Source organism: Gopherus flavomarginatus, chromosome 9 (assembly GCF_025201925.1).
Source record: "Gopherus flavomarginatus isolate rGopFla2 chromosome 9, rGopFla2.mat.asm, whole genome shotgun sequence".
In the NCBI taxonomy this organism is placed as follows: domain Eukaryota; kingdom Metazoa; phylum Chordata; order Testudines; family Testudinidae; genus Gopherus; species Gopherus flavomarginatus.
Window position 1 is genome coordinate 38,449,224 of NC_066625.1, and position 17,419 is coordinate 38,466,642.

Here is a 17,419-nt window from a genome sequence, read left to right on the forward strand (position 1 = left end):
CAGATGTATATGGCATCAACATCCGCGCCTGGTGCAGGCACCCTGCTATTGAGTCAGGAGCACCAACAGTCTGGGTTGCAGATCATATTTTCTTCTAATTTGTGTCTCTGCCTCTTTCAGCCGCCAGCCAGGTAACATGTCCATGAGTCGGTGCAGCTGCTGTTCCGTGACCCGGGACCCCTCCATCTACGCCCTCAGCAGCCCCACGCCAGGACAGTTCAATGACTGCCCGAGCAGCCGCTTCAGCCAGCCCATCTCCCTCTGCCTCCATATAGCAGGTAGGTCCTAGATCCCTTCTCTGCTCCCTGGATCTGAGACCCCCAGGGAAAACTGAAGAAACTGCCCTGAAGGGACAAACAGGTGGACATTCTCCCTTTATAAGCTTCAAGCCTTCCTAGAACTTCAGCTTCTACTGTCCATCCTGGGAGGGGCTCAAGGGTTACCAGAGCATCTATAAAACCATCAGCAGCAGGAAGATTAGCACAGGATATTCGGCCTAAAAGAAAAATGGCCTCCAATCTTGTACAGTGCAGCGTCATGATCACCGAGCTCTTTGTTTAGCTCTGCTTCTCCATTGTTCCAGCTTAGGGTACAGACAGGAGCAGGAGGGGAGAAGTGCTCCCTTCCCCCCAAAGAAAATAGAGGCTTTAAAAGATACTCACCCCTGTGTAGAGAGCTGGCACTAAGCCTGTGAGCCACTGAAATCCCACTGAAACCCTCTGGGCTTCACTGGTGCATAAACCCATTCTGCACAAGGGTGGTTTTCATGCCTAATGACTTCCAGAGCCCAACTGCCCTGCTTGCAAGTCAAAAGAACCAGCTGTGTTCTTCCCAGGAATGAAGCTGATAACACCTTTAAGGAGGCTTGAGGCTTCAGTCTCCAGCTCTTATAGTTGAAGTGACTCTGCAGAGTCATTTAAGCACTTATAATGCTTTTTGTGGGTAGCTTGCAAAGCTCATTACAAAGGTAAAGTTTGGGGGCTGGGAGGAGGCAGCATCATCCCTACTTCACAGGTGGAGAAACTGAGGCCCAGAGAGTCATAGATTTTTTAAAGTCAGAAAGGACCAGTATGATCCTCTAGACCAGGGGTCTCAAACACATGGCCCGCAGGGCTCTTGCGTGTGGCCCGCCAAGCTCCCCGCGCCCTCCCCCGTCCCTCTGCCTACCCACGGGATTGCCCCCCCCGTGGCGTTGTGAGTCCCATGCCGCTCTCTGAAGCAGCTGGCAGCAAGCCCCGGGAAGGAGGCTGAGGGCTCCCGCATTGTCTCCTTCCAAGCACCGCCCCCTGCAGCTCCCATTGGACGGAAACAAGGAACCGCGGCCAATGGGCCCTTTGTGGGAGGTCCCTAGAGGAGTGGCAAGAGCAGCGCATGCACAGAACCCTGAGCCCCTCCCCCTCCCCCAGGGGCTGCAGGGTCGCAGTTCCAGCTGCTTCCTGGAATGGAGCAGTGCGGGGCCAGGGGCCAGGGCAGGCAGAGAGGGAGCCTGCCCTGGCCCCAGTGCGCACGGTTGCTCTAGGTATGCAGCGCCGGGCTGGAGTCCGAACCCTGCACCCAACTCCCTGCCCTGAGCCCCCTGCCACATCCTATACCCCTCCTGCACCCTAACTCCCTGCCCTGAGCCCCCTGCCACATCCAAAACCCCAACTCCCTTCCCTGAGCCCCCTGTCACATCCCACACCCGTCCTGCACCCCAACCCCCTGCCTGAGCCCCCTGCCACATCCCACACCCCAACCCCCTGCCCTGAGGCCCCGCCACATCCCACACCCCAACTCCCTTCCCTGAGCCCCCTGCCATATCCCACACCCCTCCTGCACCCCAACCCCCTGCCTGAGCCCCCTGCCACATCCCACACCCCTCCTGCACCCAACCCCCTGCCCTGAGCCCCCTGCCACATCCCACACCCCTCCTGCACCCAACCCCCTGCCCTGAGCCCCCTGCCACATCCCACACCCCAACCCCCTGCCCTGAGCCCCCTGCCACATCCCACACCCCAACCCCCTGCCTTGAGCCCCCTGCTACATCCCACACCCCTCCTGCACTCCCTGCCCTGAGGCCCCTGCCACACCCTGCACACCACCTGCACCCCTTGGCAGCGCTGGGATGGGGACTTCGGGGAAGGGGTTGGATTGGGGCAGGGAAGGAGTGGAAAGAGGTAGGGCAGGGAAGGGGCCTAATGGAAGGGGTGGAGTGTGGACAGGGCCAGGACCGGCTCCAGGCACCAGCCAAGCAAGCTGGTGCTTGGGGCGGCAGATTCCAAGGAGCGGCATTCCGCCCAAACTTTTTTTTTTGGTGCGCTTCGCCGCTTCCGCCGCTCCTGCAGGATTTTTTCTTTTGGTTTGCTGCTCCTGCCGCCCTGTAGGGGGCGGCGGCTCAGAGGAGGGGAGCTGGTGGGAGCAGTGCCAGTTCTGCAGCAAGCCCGGCACGGCAGCCTGCGTCGGCAGGAGGGGCCGCATGGCAAGCGCCCCACTTAAGGAAGCCCTGGCTGCCCCCTTCTCTCTCTCTCCCTCCCCCCCACACCCTCCGCTAGCTGGGGTGTGCACTCCGCTGTCCGGGGTCTGCAGGGCTGGGAGTCCCCCTGCACCCGCGCTCCCATCACCCCGCAGATATTTTTTTTTCTTTTTGGTTTTTTGTTTTTAATTCCCTTTGCCGCTCCGGCCAGCCAGGCGGTTTGTTTCACACCCCTCCCCCGCTTCGTTGCTCCAACCAGCTGGCAGGTTTCCTGGAATTCCTGCCCCCCCCCCCCACTTTGCTGCTCCAGCCAGCCGGCAGGTTGGTTGGTTTCCTGCCCCGCCCGCCTTTGCTGCTCCAGCCGGCCAGCAGGTTGGTTGGTTTCTGCTCCCCCCCCCCCCGCCATTTGCTACTCCAGCCGGGCAGCAGATTGGTTGGTTTCCGCCCCCACACCCTCCCTTTGCTGCTCCAGCCGGGCGGGAGGTTGGTTCCCCCCCTGCCCCCCCCCTTTGCTGTTCCGGCCGCAGGGAAGATGGTTTTGTTGTTTTTTTTTGCTTGAGGTGCCAAAAAAGCTAGAGCTGGCCCTGGGCAGAGCCAGAGGCAGCAAGGGGGAGTGTCAGTGATGCGGCCCTTGGTTCAATGCACTAGTCCTCATGTGGCTCTTGTAGTCATTTGAGTTTGAGACCCCTGCTCTAGACTGACCTCCTGAACTGCAACAGCCAGAGAACTTAACCCAATCCTTTCTCCATAACTTTTGAAATGCAGCCCCCACCTGGTCCCTCTCATGACAGGCAGGGACACTTGCCACTATGCTTACAAGGAAGAAGCCACTAATAAGGAAGGTATGGGGTGCAGAAGTGACTTGCTTAAGGTTATGCAGGGAGTCAAGTGGAAGGCAAGGACTAGAATCAAGGTTTCCTAATGCGTTCCCTAGATCAGCCAACCTTCCTGAAACACATGAGAATACACAGATGTGAGAAGAAAGATGACACCAGGCCTGTTACTCAAGTCCAGTGATTTGCTGGAAAACAGCTGTGTTTGGAACCAGGGAAGCCACACTGACTTTGGGTTCACTAGTTCACACAGCGTATGTTTAACCCTGGAGGATGGCTAGTGGTGGCATCTAATTCTTTTTGCCCCCATCCTTCAAGGAGGTTTTTCACTCCCTTTCCTCCTAGTAAACAAATTCCAGGCTGAACTTCCTGAGTCCCTGGACTCCATGTAAATTGGAGCCCTATCTGGTCCTCTTGGGCTCTAACCAAGACCAGGGCTGCAGCTGCATCGGATGGTGATAACCTTGAACTTTGTGGCTCTTGTTGACCTTTTCAAGTCACTCCTAATCTCTTTGTTTTTCAGAGTGCCAGCTGTGGCTCCTTGGGTCATATGAGATACAGACAGCTCTAGCCCAGGCCCTTGACAAGCTGTGCAACTGTGGAATGTCTGTTGCATACTTTAAAGGTGAGAGAGAAGTGTCTTAGATCCATATTGGCTAGGGCTCACTCTCTGCCAATGGGCAATATCTGGCTTCACTGATGGATTTCCACCTCCTATGATGAAACCTATTTTATTTTTGAGCATGGGTGAACTTGCTGCTTGTGGCAATGACTGGTGCTGGCTTGGGCCATGTATGGTCCAAGCAGTAGTCCCGTACATAGCTTGCTAATGCAGTTTAGTCCTGACCAGCAGCTGCCCCTGCTATTCCATCCCTGAACCTTTACTGTCATTCAGACTTGTGTGGTGGGGGTTTCTAATGTAACCTGGCTAAACCATCCAGTTCACTAGAGAGAGAAAGTCCCAATACATTGGCCCCCTTAACCACCCAGTATACAGACACTACAGTAGGGAGATGAAGTCAGTCCTGTAATCATAGAATATTAGGGTTGGAAGGGACCTCAAGAGATCATCTAGTCCAGCCACCTGCTCAAAGCAGGACCAATCCCCAAATGGTCCCCTCAAGGATTGAACTCATAACCCTGGGTTTAACAGGCCAATGCTCAAACCACTGAGCTATCCCTCACCCCCGGGACTGCAATCACCAGAGACTAGGTTTTCTTTCTAAGGCTTCCTCTTTGATGTGCACTGGGGACCACGTTATGACTCTGCCCAAGTTAAACTGTGTGGCAGCAGAGGTACCACTGAGCTTTCCTCTTTGTAGTGAACATTCAGACCAGCCTGTTGTTGCAGTAGAACAGGACCATGGAGAGCTGAGCTAGCTGATATGATGGAGACCACAACTCCACCCTCAGCTTGTTATGGTTAGACCCTGCTGAGGGTCCAAACCTGGCTGCTGTTGGGCAGCTGTCAGAGGCTGAAATACAAAGAAGGGGGTAATGACGAAAGGGTGCCAACCTTTCGGGTGTCTGGGTGTTCCATGTGGGCTTGATCATAGAACACTCCTCCGGGCAGGTGGAAGGGTTGTGAAGCCCATTGGAAGCTTGCATCACTTCAAATTCTATAGCTAAATTCTACCGCTGAGAGCCAGTCCTGGATGGGAATGGGGTGGTGGTAGAAGATGTACTGGCAAGCTGTGGGTCGCTTCCAGAGAAGGGGTGGCTGTGGTGAAGCTGATGCACCTCTCTGCTTTCCTCTTCAGATCCTGTCACAACATGCAAGGGCACAGAGCTTGTATTCACCATGCTCCTGACTGCCAAGTCAGCTGAGCAGCTGAGCAGCCTGGTACAAGCCTTCACCAGCTTCCTGGAGAATCCAAGGGCAGCAAGTTTCAGCAGCTGGAATGCCACAGTGGAAAAGTCCTGTTCCAAAGATGCTAATGTCACGGCATCTCCTCCAGGTACCCATCATCATTCTGATCGGGGAAAAGCAGGCATCTGAAGTCAGACACACATCTCTAGCTCCTTCAGAGGGATTCCTTTCCATGCTAGTTGAGTGGGAAGTGTGTGACATTGCCCTAATTCTGCCCCTTTCCATCCAGTTACTACCTCCATTATACCTTGTTGCCTTGGTTTAACTGGCAAGCCCTGGTGCTGCTGGTTGATGGGGCTGGGGGTGGGCAGGGAATGCTGATCTCTCTTTGGGGTGTGCTGGAGCATTTCATAGAGGAGGATACGTGGCACTTCATTCTTTATTGGCCAAACCCAGAGGCCATGTGTGCCTTAGATATATTCACACCCACTTACTAACAAGTGAGGGAATTGCTACTGGTGTCACTTGTACCACGAGGAGCCAGAGGAAGGATTTAGTGATACTCCTGCAGTGCCTTGGTGCTTGAGTTACCCTAACTTGGAGTTGATAGGCTAACATCTTGTACAAGGGGCACCTCACGGGTGGGTGAGTAGGGGTATCTAGGCTGAAGTAATGTAGGGACTGTCTTCTGTTCCTTGTTTGTACAGTGCCTAATGCAGTGGGGCCCTGAGCCCTGGGAGTCAGAGAGAAGGGATGTGCTGGTGATGATACCTAGCTCTTACATAGCACTGTCATCATGTCAGCCTAGATTCTCTCTATCCATAGATGCCCCGCTCCATTTGGCCCTGTGTCTTCAAAGCAAATTAGAGACACTACCTACCCTTGCCCAGTCTAGGTGCATTGTGTGCAGGTACCTGGTGGTGTCTAATGGGATTTTGCATACAGTGCTCTACCCTGTTTAGCTGCAGGAAGCAAAATGCAAGCTAAGTCTAGGATGATGGTATTTTTTCACTCTTAAAGGTGCCTCATCAGAAGGGACCAGTGAGCCACCTTCCCGTGCAGCTGAGCTGCTCATCAACGAGGTGAATCCGGACAATCCGGGAGGCCAGGAGGATATGGAGTACATCGAGCTGCTCTACACTGGGCAGACACGTTTTGACCTCCATGGTTATTGGCTGGTCCTTTATAATGGCAAAAACAACCAGGCCTACAGGGTGGTGAACCTGACGGGCTACTGTACTAACGAGCACGGCTACTTCCTGGTGGGGAGTGCGTGGGTAACCCCAAGTCCTGTGATTGTTCTGCCTCCGAACACCATTCAGAACGGGGGAGATGCCGTGGCCCTCTACCACAGTACCACGTTCACCTACAGCGTGGGCATGGCTGTGACAGAGGCAGGGCTGGTGGATGCAGTGGTCTACAAGTCCCGGGCGTCTGACAGGGCAGATAAGCTCCTCAAAATACTGACCCCAGGGCAGAATATCCTGTATGAAGATGACTCCCACAGCAGCCAGGATGAGTCTCTGAGCCGGTGTAACAGCCAGAGCCCCAGAGTCCACAGCAGCTTCCAGGTAGGGGACAGGAGCTGTTTGGTCTTCACTGGGTGGGTCTTAGCTGTGCAAGCTGACATATGGCTGGCTCTTCATAGACACTTGTGCCTATTATTTGTGCCCTCTGGGTTAGACTATCTCTCATTGACACCCCTATTCCCTCAGCTAACCATATGATGGCTCCACACTGCACCTTATCCAAACAAAGGGTTTCGGACTAACCCGCTAAATTACTGCCAAGAGCGGAGAGGTTGCCAATAAACAAGCACATACTCAGCCTCCATGTGCTGAGGATTGTAATGAGTAAAGGTGATTCCTTGGCTGACCGTAAATGAGAAGGAAACTTGGGTTCTAAAGTTCTGACCCTGAGAAATCCTGGACTACCTCTTCGAACTGGGTCCCAAATGCACAAGGCATCTTCTCCTCCTGAAAAATCGGACACTAAGTCACCTTTAATGTTCCGGCCTCTCTGGTACATAATGTCCAAAGTGCAGTACAAAATTTACCATCCATGGCACCCAACTTCCTTTCATTTGAAGGAAACATTTAAAGGGACACACTTGACTGGAATTGGTTGAATTTGGTGCCTTTCTTTTTAATTCCTCTAAATTTTAAAATATCTAGTTTCTGATAGAGACCCTTTTAAGCAGCACACACCAAGTTTTTATCAGATTCCTTTGATAAAGCTTTGTAAGGATTTTCTTTTCCCCTGCTGATGTTTACAGGGGTCTTTCCAGCAGAGGACTGGGCAGGCCCAAAAGTCACACATGTTCTTGAAGCAGGTAGAATGTTCACAGCAGCTGCAAGGAATCTCGCTAGCCAAGAGCACAAGGTCCTGTGATGCTGCCACCTGTAGTTATTGAGGGATTTGTAGAGAGACATTGGAGCCTCCTATTCCAAGCAGACTCAGTACAAAGGGAGGGGACTATGTGGCATGGAGAAGAGATATGAGTGAAATCGTGAACTCTGATGGTTAGGAAAGGAAATGATACTGTGGAAGGACCCAGCAGTGCAATTGGGAGAGAGACAATGGGGTGTCTGACAGTGGTTGTGAGAGAGCTCAAATGGGGGTACCCAAAAAAAGATTGTGGGGAGGAGCTGCTGCCGTCAAGCTTGAAAGTAAAACCATCCATATCTTGAGCATAGGACATACGTGTGCTGCAGGGTCCCATTTCAAGTGGGGAATCAGATTGCAGTTGTGTGGGACTGGAGAAATCCAGTGCTGTGAAGAGAGGTGCCGCCACCTAAAGAAAAGAGAATAGAAAGGATCCCTCCTGCCCTCACAGCCTGGTGTCTCTGTCTCTGCAAGGTGACTACGATAACACCATTCGGGGAGAATGCCTGCACCAACTCCTCAGCACCATCTCCGACCGTCCCCTCCCTCCTAATCAACGAGCTGAGCCTGGCCAACAGCACCGCACCCTGCCAGTTCATTGAGCTGAAGGGCAAACCTGGAGCCACCCTGGGAGGATATACCCTGGTGTTCTTCTCTGGGCAGGATGGCAAAGCATATGCCAGCATTCCACTACAGGGCAAGTTCAGGGCGACAGGCCTGTTTGTGATTGCACCGTCAGGACCGCCCAGGCCTGGTAAGGCTGACAATAGAGTACTGCATACAAGTGCTTCCTTCACTCCCACGCTGAGTCTAGAGTTAGGTTTTCTTTGGTGGGTGAAGTCCAGAAAGCAGCTTTTGGGAGGCAGATGGCTGGAGACTGAGTGGCTTCAGCACTGGGGGGATAGGTAATGGGCTATGAAGCTTTTGATCTGCAGGATGCTGGTTCCAATATTGCACATGTCAATAGTGTTTATATGTCAGATGTTTGGTAGCCTATGCAAAATGGACTGATGTTTTCAGTCAAGCTCCTCATGGACAAGTGTTAATCACCCCTCTGAGCAGTCTGCCTCAGGGCTGAATGGGTCCTGGAGACAGAATTCTCCTCTTGCCCCTCAGGGGCTGTTGGGAGGAAGCTTGTCTTGATGCTAAACCTGTTCTGTGGAGAAACAGAAGGCTTCAGTCTCCAGGACAGCCAATAATCCTTTGACCAGCATTACACACACATAGATAGACTTGTATATTAAACTATATGAGGCAACACCCTGCAGTGCTGCTGCCCCCATCCTGGCATTTGGAATAGATGGTGGTTGATGTTTGCATGTCATATGCATTAATCATGTCATTTACTTGCCTTAAATTCTGCTGTGCTGTGTAAAGAGCCTGAGCTGCTGGGCAGTCTGTGCTACCAGCAGTCACTGGCTTCATTACAGCTTCAACCAACTTTTAATCACACCAGTTTCAATTTCTGTTCTTGAGGTTGTGGTGTATTGAAAACAGTGTTAAAATTGTAGCTGATACTTCAAATTTCAAGGGTTTTTCCGGGTCCTGCTTGCTGGCTAGGAGCCTCTGTACAGAAGCATGTAGTCTGGATCGAGCAGCCAGCAGTTTGCAGACAGCCTATAGTAAAGTGAGATGAGTTGTGCCTCTCTTCAGGAAGCAGCCTGCTTTGTCACTCTTCATTTTGGATCTGTTGTTCTGAATTCAAAGAAGATTATGTTGTCACCTTCCAGCAAGAGTATTAATGGTTTTATCTGACTTCTCTGTGTATATGCCATGAGACATAACAGGGAGGCATCAGTGAAATCTGCTTCTCATTGCTCTTGGCTTGTCACTTTGCCCTGCCTAATGTGTCCGGTTGCTCACCAACTTATTTCCCACTGTTTTCAGATCAGCAGTTGCCGTTTGTCAAGAACGTCCCATCTGTTAGACGTGGCTCCAGCGCTGTGGCTGTGTACAACAGCCGTCAAGCAAGAATTCCTGTTGGCATGATGGTGACTCTAGAGAACCTGGTGGATGCTCTGGTGTACACATGGGAATCTAGCACAGGCAGAGGACAGCTGAACCGCCTCGGTCCATCGCACTTTGTGCCCTGTGCAGCAGAGAGGTGAGGTATCTTCTGGCTCCAAACATGTTATGAGCCTTCCATTTTAAAAGTCTCCAGGTTTTCTGTGCCTGGAGGCCCAAGCTGGCAGAACATGGAGCTGCAAGAGCCTTGAGCATTCTACTTTATTACCCTCCAAATAGGAACGTGATGAGAATTGTAGAACTGAACTGGATGATACAATGGAGAATAATGCTCTACCACGTGTGACCTGATGTCTTTCCTCCCTTAGAATAAAAAAAACATGATGAGAATGAAGTCTTATATATACTGATTCAAAGCAGAATGAAGTTATAAGTCTCGACCATCCTCAAACTGCACTTATGACATAACAAATAATAATGGAAAGCAAACTTAAAGAAATTAAAGTAAAGTAAAATGATTCTCAAACATCAATCCCTGATGAACAAGTTCTCTAAAACTTAATAGAAAAGAAACCAATAGGATTCTTTAGTGATTAAGTAAAATTTTCTATATTTAAGAGTAATTTCTAAAGAATCTCATCTCTGCTATAGAATTCTATAGGCTGGGTTTAGATTTCTATACACAAGTATCTTATTCTTGATTTTAAAATGTTGTAGGTATTTTTTTATAAGGGATATTTGTTGCATTATATGAAAGAACACAAACCATTGTAAAACTCAGAAAATAATTATCAGCTTTGGCTCTTTCCAAACCCGTTGGAGTATTTCTTAAATTTCAGCCAAAAAGTGGGTAAACTCCCACTTCTTGTTCATTGAAATGCTTTGCTGCTTATATATTTGTCAAGGAAAAGGAGATGCTTTAGAAAAGTGGCATTGAGGTCTTCTGTCTCCTGAAGGGCGTGTTTGAGCCACTGGCCATCAGCCTGCCAGAACTTTCTGAGGCAATTGTTTGTAACTTAGTTATCTGGTTGTCTTCCTGATGATAAAATCTGGCTTGCACTGCTGCTCCTTGTGGTAGAAAAATATTGTCTTTTTCATCATGAGGAGAATAGAAGCACAGTGTTGCCAAGTCTTGCAGTTTTGTTATGAGTCTCTGAGTGGGGGTGAGCATGAATGTAAGGGTGTGTAAAAGTTTCTAGTCCTGGGGGGTGTAGAGAAACACTTGACCACTAAAGGCTCAGAAAACACTCCAGAAGGCAAATGATCACTCCAAAATGAAGGTGTTTTTTGAACAATCTTGTGATTTTTCAAGCCAATCTCATTATTTTTGAACACTGGAGGTTGGCAATATTGGGGTTGTTACCTCACTTCCAACCAGAATCAAGCTGTCCAAAGCCACATAGCCTTCCCTATGGCCAGAGACTCTCAAATATTCTCTTCCCCATCAGAGTCAAGGCAATTGGTTAATCCTGTCTCTGGGACACTTGCAAAAGCTGATTAAAACTCCTTCTACAAACATGCCTGTCCTAGCAAGCCATCCACCATCTTGGATGAGCCTCCCCACTGACAGAAGCTGAGATTCTGAAGGGGAGGCCGTGGCTTGAGTGTCTCGAAGAAGCCCTTGAAATGCTGTATTAATGAGACCTGACTCATTTCTCTTGGGGACAGGCCAGTGTCTCTGAGCCGCTGCTCCTGCTGTGATGTGAGTGCTGCGCTGGTGTATGCCATCTCGGACCCTACGCCTGGCTTGGAGAACAGCTGCCCCCTGAAGTCATTTGCTGTGGATATTGATATGTGCCTGCTAACACCCAGTAAGAGGAGCTATCATCTCATGTGGTGTGGCATTGGGGAGAGGCCTGGACTGATTTGAGAGGAAATACTTTTGCTGAGTGTCCCTCCTGATATGGACCAGACAGTATGGAGAATGAATGCATTAGTGCACCATGTCAGCTTGGCCTGTGCTGCACTCAGAGGCAAGCAGGGAGGGGTGTGCGCTGGTGATGGGGCCCCATGCCACTCAACTATTGGGAGTGTCAGTTCTGTCACTGGTTGGATGGTGTTGATAGGCAGGGCAAGGTATTTAATCCTAGGCACCTCTCTGATCATCCCTCTGTGGAAAGGCCATTCACTTTTCAGCAATGACAGGAAATCCCACCTCATGTCTCTCTGGTGATAACTGGGGCATAGTCACGGGGACCAAAAGCAAATCACCCTGTCCCAGCCCAGCAGATCTAACTGCTGCAACAGGAACAAAGTGTTTGACATAACCCTAACCCCTCAGGTTGGTGACAGCACATAGGAGAGTGTCCTACAGCCCTGCTGCAAGAAACTTATCAGGAGCTGGGCTGTGTTCAATGGGTTTTCATGTCTCTGGCTCATTGCAGTGCCTTGCACCCAGCAGAGTCTTAGCCAGAGCCTACTTGAGGAATGGGTGGAACTGCTTCCCCCTGACTGTTGTTAGACAGCTGCCTCAGTCCATCAGCCAGCTGAGGAGCATGGCTTTCCCCTTCCCCTATCTCATGCAGTATTGCCAGGCTAGGAAGCTTGGGACTGGAGTTCTGATCCCCTTGCCTGGTCTTGTTTCATTGCCACTAGCACCTAGGTTACGATGGAGGTAGGGAGCATTCGGTAAAGCTGGCATACAAGTCTATGGAAAACCAGAAAAGAGGCCCATATACAGGCAGAAATATCAGATGTTCTTATAAATTAGAAACCTCCTAGGGGAAAGGGAGTGAAGATCCTTATGAATCTTGGCATGAGCCGAGCCATTGGTGGTGACATGTGACTAAATCCACATCGATGTCTCTGCCATGTCTGGCCTGTAGAAAATCCAATTCTCAACCCAGTGCCTGAATTCAGTGGATCCATAAACGCCATGGACAAACTCAGGCCAATACGAGAAGGGTAGAATCCCCTCACAACTGCTCTGTCATTTTGTCCTCTTCACTCTCTAACTGTAGCTAGTTCCAGGACCTCTCATCCAAGTAGTAACCAGCCCCAACACTGCCTAACTTCTGAGATCAGACAAGACTGGATGCTTTCAGGGTGATATCGCTGTAGACTAATTGCCAGGGCCAGCTTCACAGTTTCACTTTAATAACATCTCCCCCTCCTTCCCTAGATTGCTCTATGTGGACCTCAAACCCTGAGAGAGCGCATGACAGCCTGGAGAAGGTATTAACAAAATCCATAGAGGAAAACTGTGCCTGTGGCATCTCCCAGTTCTATCTACACGGTCAGTACCAAACCCACTCACCTTCATCAAAATCCACTGTATATCACCCTTCTCCTATTCCCAACCCCAGTGCAGCCCAGCCTACGTACTCTAACTGAAATAAGGAGGATGGTGTGTTATGAGAGCAATGAACAGGCAGCCATTGGTGATAAAGGAAATGGTCCCTTCCCAAACCATATTCTTCACTTAGAGACCTCTTGCACTGGCACCCTGAGGTAATTCCTGAGTGTGATAAAGTAGGAGGGTCTGACCAACATGAGATGGGTGGCAAAGGAAGTGGCGAGAGGCAGGATCTGCCATTAGGGAGAGGGACATGAGGGAGGGGGAGGGTCTGATGTGAGTTGCTCATAACCAAGAAATGGCCAGTGCTGCAGGGAGGATGAGGAAAACTAGTTTCTTTCCTTTCTGCCATGCCGCATGAAGCACCGGGAGAGTACCAGCGCCTTGCAGGAGGTCTGAAAAGTGACCTGCCATTTGTGGCTAACTCCCACCAACTCTAATAGCAGTAATGCACTGCTACTTGTGTCTTGGGAAACACCCCTGCTACTAGTTGTTTAGTCTGGAACAGGCTTCTGCCAAATGCCTTCTCTGAACTTTGGCTTGGATTTGGCCAAAGCATCTACCTGAAGCCAATTTTTTGGTACAACCCACTTTTGGAGTGTCAGCCCAGAGTTCTGTGCATCAAAACTGTGGTGAATGTTGATAGGGAAACCAACCCCCCCCTTAGTTTTTAACCCTTAAGTTTAATAGCCTTGTTCTTGTTTATGTAAGTTTTACGGGCCCACATACAGAGGCCTTAGGCTTCTGCTAACTAATAGGCTTCTGCTAACTAGGTAGGAGTTAAAGGTTTAATTGCTTTAAGGATAAGGAAACGGGGTATGCAGCACTGACAAAAGAGGATCTGGAAGAGAGACAACGGGTCCCCTAGAAATCTGTTCTGCTATAGATGAATATATTTGTTTTGGCTTGCATATGATGTATAAGGTGGATCCCAAGGAGGGGTCACCAGGTAACCAGCTCAATACTGCCCTATCATATAATACTCGATAATGGCTTCTAATGGAATTCCCCTTTAGCTTGAGTAAGTTTTATAACAAAGGCTTTGTTGGCTTTATGCTAACTTGCCTTAATAACTTTTCTGTCTGTATAAAGTTAAAAGCTTGCTTATCAGTATAAAATTAATACTTGTCTGTCAGCGCAAAAGCCATCTGGCCGGAACTGGGGGAACTGGACTCCAAAAGAGGATCCCAGGAGACCATGTGAAGCTTGCTCAAAGTAACCGCAAATAGGGGTAACAGAACAGTCAGGGCCGCATGATGGCCAAAGGACATCAGCAAGGAAATATAAAGTCAGTTGCTTGCAAAATTGCAATATGTATGCCATATAAGGAAAATATTAATTGTGTTTTGCAGTGTAAGCTATATAATAATCCAAACAAGGTTGTGTTAATGCGTAAGCAAGATATGATAATTTGCGGTTTTAAGCTTTATAAGGTGCAGGGAAATTTGCAAGGGTAGAGCAGCTTACCCCTTGCTACGGGATATACTAGCTCTCCCGGTATGCATACCTGTTTAACAATAAAGGAGCCTCAGGCTGTCTGATCAAATCATTGAGGTGGTGGTTTTTTCCCTGACAATGTTAATACAATAGAACTTGGAGAGGGGCATTCAAAAATCTGTGTTGAATGACTGCCTAAACAAGCATTGTACATGAGCAGAAATGGTCCTATAGACTATATCCCATTGAGGAGTCCATGAAATAAATTAAAATGCCTAAATGTGCAGAATCCTAGAATTGGAAGGGACCTCAGGAGGTCATCTAGTCCAACCCCCTGCTCAAAGCAGGGCCAATCCCCAGACAGATTTTTACCCCAGTTCCCTCAATGGCCCCCTTAAGGATTGAACTCACTACTGTGGCTTTAGGAAGCTAATACTCAAACCACCAAGCTATTCCTCCTGCTCTCCTTCCTGTAAATCACTTTGGGTGCCCTCCTTGAAACACCTTAAAGTGGTCTAATTTCCAGATGGTGGGTGCTCAGCACTTTCTGGAAATTGGTCCCTGTATAGGCTTCAGGGATTGGGCCTCCCCTTAACAGAGGCACGCAAAGTTACTTATCACATCTGAACAGGTAGGCTAAGCCAGCTCTGGAGCCATGTAAGAACTATTGCTTGTCAGGAAGTGAAGAACTCATATTTTATTTTGTAAAGCTGGTAACTTAGAAACTACTTTCTATCCATGTCAGTTTATCAAGATGTATCCCTATTGGCCTTTCTACACTGAACCAAGCAGAGAGGGCACAAAATTGAGCTCAGAATGGGAACCTGATTATGACCTGGCCTAGCACCTCTCCAGAATGAAATCCGAGATGGGCTGGGGGGCAGAGTTTGCGTTTGGTTTTGGTTTGGATTTGATGGTGCTGAAATCTCATGAATTTTTGAACTGAGATAGAAATTTTGCAGATGTATAGGGGGTGGGGAGGAGAAAGGCAGCCCATCCAAACTGAATTAGAATCTCTTCTTTTCCTTGCCTCCCAGCAGAGCTCAACTTCACCTGCACAGACTCCATGTTGAAGCTTTCAGGTCAGGTGTGGGCCAAGTCATCAGAGCAGCAGCATCTAATCCTAAACTGGCACAGGGACTTTGCTGCCAGCCCTCATCCCTTTTCCGTGGATGGGAGAGTACTTAAAACAAACAAAGAGTGTGTCGCTCTGGACAATGCAGTGTCAACATCACAGAATGGCTGTGAGTAAAGGAAAAATTGGCACAATGATTCTCCCACAAGCTCAAGTGTGCGGGGTCTAGAATGCCAGCTCTGTAAAATATCCATGGTGGTTATTCTACACAGCTGGCATTGAACAAGGATGAGGGGGGTGATCTAAAGCAGTTGACATCTAGACCCTCATCTCCAGAAACTGATCTAGTAGAAGCCAATGGGACCTGGCCCTAGAGAAGTAAGACAATTCAGCTTCTCTGAAGTTAATGGTGACGTGCTAGTCCTGTCACTTCTGTAGTAGTCTTGCAATGTGCAAAACTAAAAAAGACCATATCTTTTCAGAGAGCAGTGTGAAGGACTGTATGACTCACTGGAAGGCACTCTGCTACCTTAGGGTGACCAGATGTCCCATTTTTAAAGGGACAGTCCTGGTTTTGGGGACTTTTTCTTATATAGGTACCTATTACCCCAAGCCCATCCCATTTTTTCACAGATGCAATCTGGTAACCCTATGCTACCCTGATGATGGGCACAGTCAGGGCTGGATTAACTTTTTGTGGGCCCAGTGCCAAACATATTTGTGGACCCCCATTGGTGAAATAAGGCATGTGATTGGAGTGGTCTGCAAAGCGAGGGGCCAGTTGGGGACAATGAGGCGCAGCGCAGTGGGAGTTGCCCCACTCAACCAGCACAAGGGCACTGTTTACAAACCCACAACTACTAGATGCACACTGGCCCGCCCAACCCTGCACTGGCAGTGTGCCCCTTCCACACTGCCCCACTGCCCAGTGCTCTGCCCTTATGCCCAGCACACCCTCACCCAGAGACCTCCCACACAAATTCCTATGCCCAATACCCCTGGACCCGCTATGCCCAGCACCCCCTGCCCAGAGACCCCTTTCACTGACCTTCCACCACAACTGCAGAGCACCCTGCATACCATACCCCCTGCCCAGCTCCCCATTCACAGATCCCCTACTGTCCAGCACTCCCTTCACAGTCCCCCGTCACAGCTGTATAGCACCCCATATTCCTGAAGGAATTCTGCATCAAATTCTGTGCATAATATTTTAAAATTCTGCAATTTTTTTTTTACAATAAATAAATGTGGAAGCGCCACCATGGCAGTGGGGAGCACAGGCCACTAGCTGCATGGAGCTGGGAGAGTACCCTGCAGGCTCCCCCACCCCCCTGGGACAGGGACTTGGCAGTGAGGCTGAACCTGACCCTAACACAGCACAAGAGCCATGCCTGCCACAGAAACACCCTGGAGCCCTTCCCCTTTTGCCCAGCCACACCAACAGCAATTCAAAGTGGGTTACAGTTAAAACAATAATGCTATGTAGTGAGCTTTTTTCCAGGGACTTGAGCCCAGTGAGGTGCAAAGACAGGGCTGTATAGGTCACTGATGTGTTCACTATAAGGAACCTTGCTCTCCTGAAGTGCAGTATCTGCTAGATGAGCAATACCTTACATAATTCAGCCAAGTCTCCACCTGTCTCCCTTTCTCTTTTCCCACAGCCTCCTTCCAAGCCTGGGAAATAGCCCTCTTTGTCCTGGGAGCTATCCTGCTCACACTCACATTAGTCGCTGTAGCCGCCACTTACTTCAGAAGGTATGAAATCATCATGTCTGCCCATTGCCTTATGTACCAGGGGCAGCCACGAGTGACTCCTTCCCTACCCCATCATGCACCAATGATCCTGCCCTTAGCGTGGGGCTTAATGCTCTACCCAAAGACCTGTGCACTCCACAAGAGACTGGACCTAAATTCAGTGGTGGGGATCCCCTGGTGCAGCAGCCTGCAGCTCCTCTATCAGTTTTAGGTCATCTTGTAATGGAGGGTTTTCATGATCAGTGTATAGAATACCATGGGTGCCATATTAACTGGGCTGCCCAGAGGATTCAGGGGGCCTGGGGCAAAGCAATTTTGGGGGCCCCTTCCATAAAAAAAGTTGCAATACTATAGAATACTATATTCTCATGGGGGCCCCTGTGGGGCCCAGGGCCTGGGGCAAATTGCCCTA

The 17,419-nt window shown here is 49.8% G+C and overlaps 2 protein-coding genes across 3 annotated transcripts in view; both read left to right on the plus strand.

Annotated features, from left to right (window-relative positions):
- LOC127058370 (uncharacterized) overlaps positions 1 to 17,419 on the plus strand; it is a 278,050-nt gene that overhangs the window by 200,705 nt on the left and 59,926 nt on the right. The window lies entirely within an intron of this gene.
- The window catches only part of LOC127058312 (uncharacterized), a 39,037-nt gene that overhangs the window by 19,835 nt on the left and 1,783 nt on the right, over positions 1 to 17,419 (plus strand). The window contains exons 4-13 of one of the 2 annotated variants that reach the window (XM_050968140.1): positions 121 to 278; positions 3,809 to 3,910; positions 5,046 to 5,243; positions 6,116 to 6,666; positions 7,955 to 8,234; positions 9,368 to 9,584; positions 11,114 to 11,256; positions 12,567 to 12,680; positions 15,215 to 15,421; positions 16,914 to 17,007. In XM_050968140.1, the coding sequence (XP_050824097.1) occupies positions 121 to 278; positions 3,809 to 3,910; positions 5,046 to 5,243; positions 6,116 to 6,666; positions 7,955 to 8,234; positions 9,368 to 9,584; positions 11,114 to 11,256; positions 12,567 to 12,680; positions 15,215 to 15,421; positions 16,914 to 17,007 (2,064 nt within the window). The remainder of the gene's footprint in view (positions 1 to 120; positions 279 to 3,808; positions 3,911 to 5,045; positions 5,244 to 6,115; positions 6,667 to 7,954; positions 8,235 to 9,367; positions 9,585 to 11,113; positions 11,257 to 12,566; positions 12,681 to 15,214; positions 15,422 to 16,913; positions 17,008 to 17,419) is intronic. The other variant, XM_050968141.1, reaches the window with a different exon arrangement.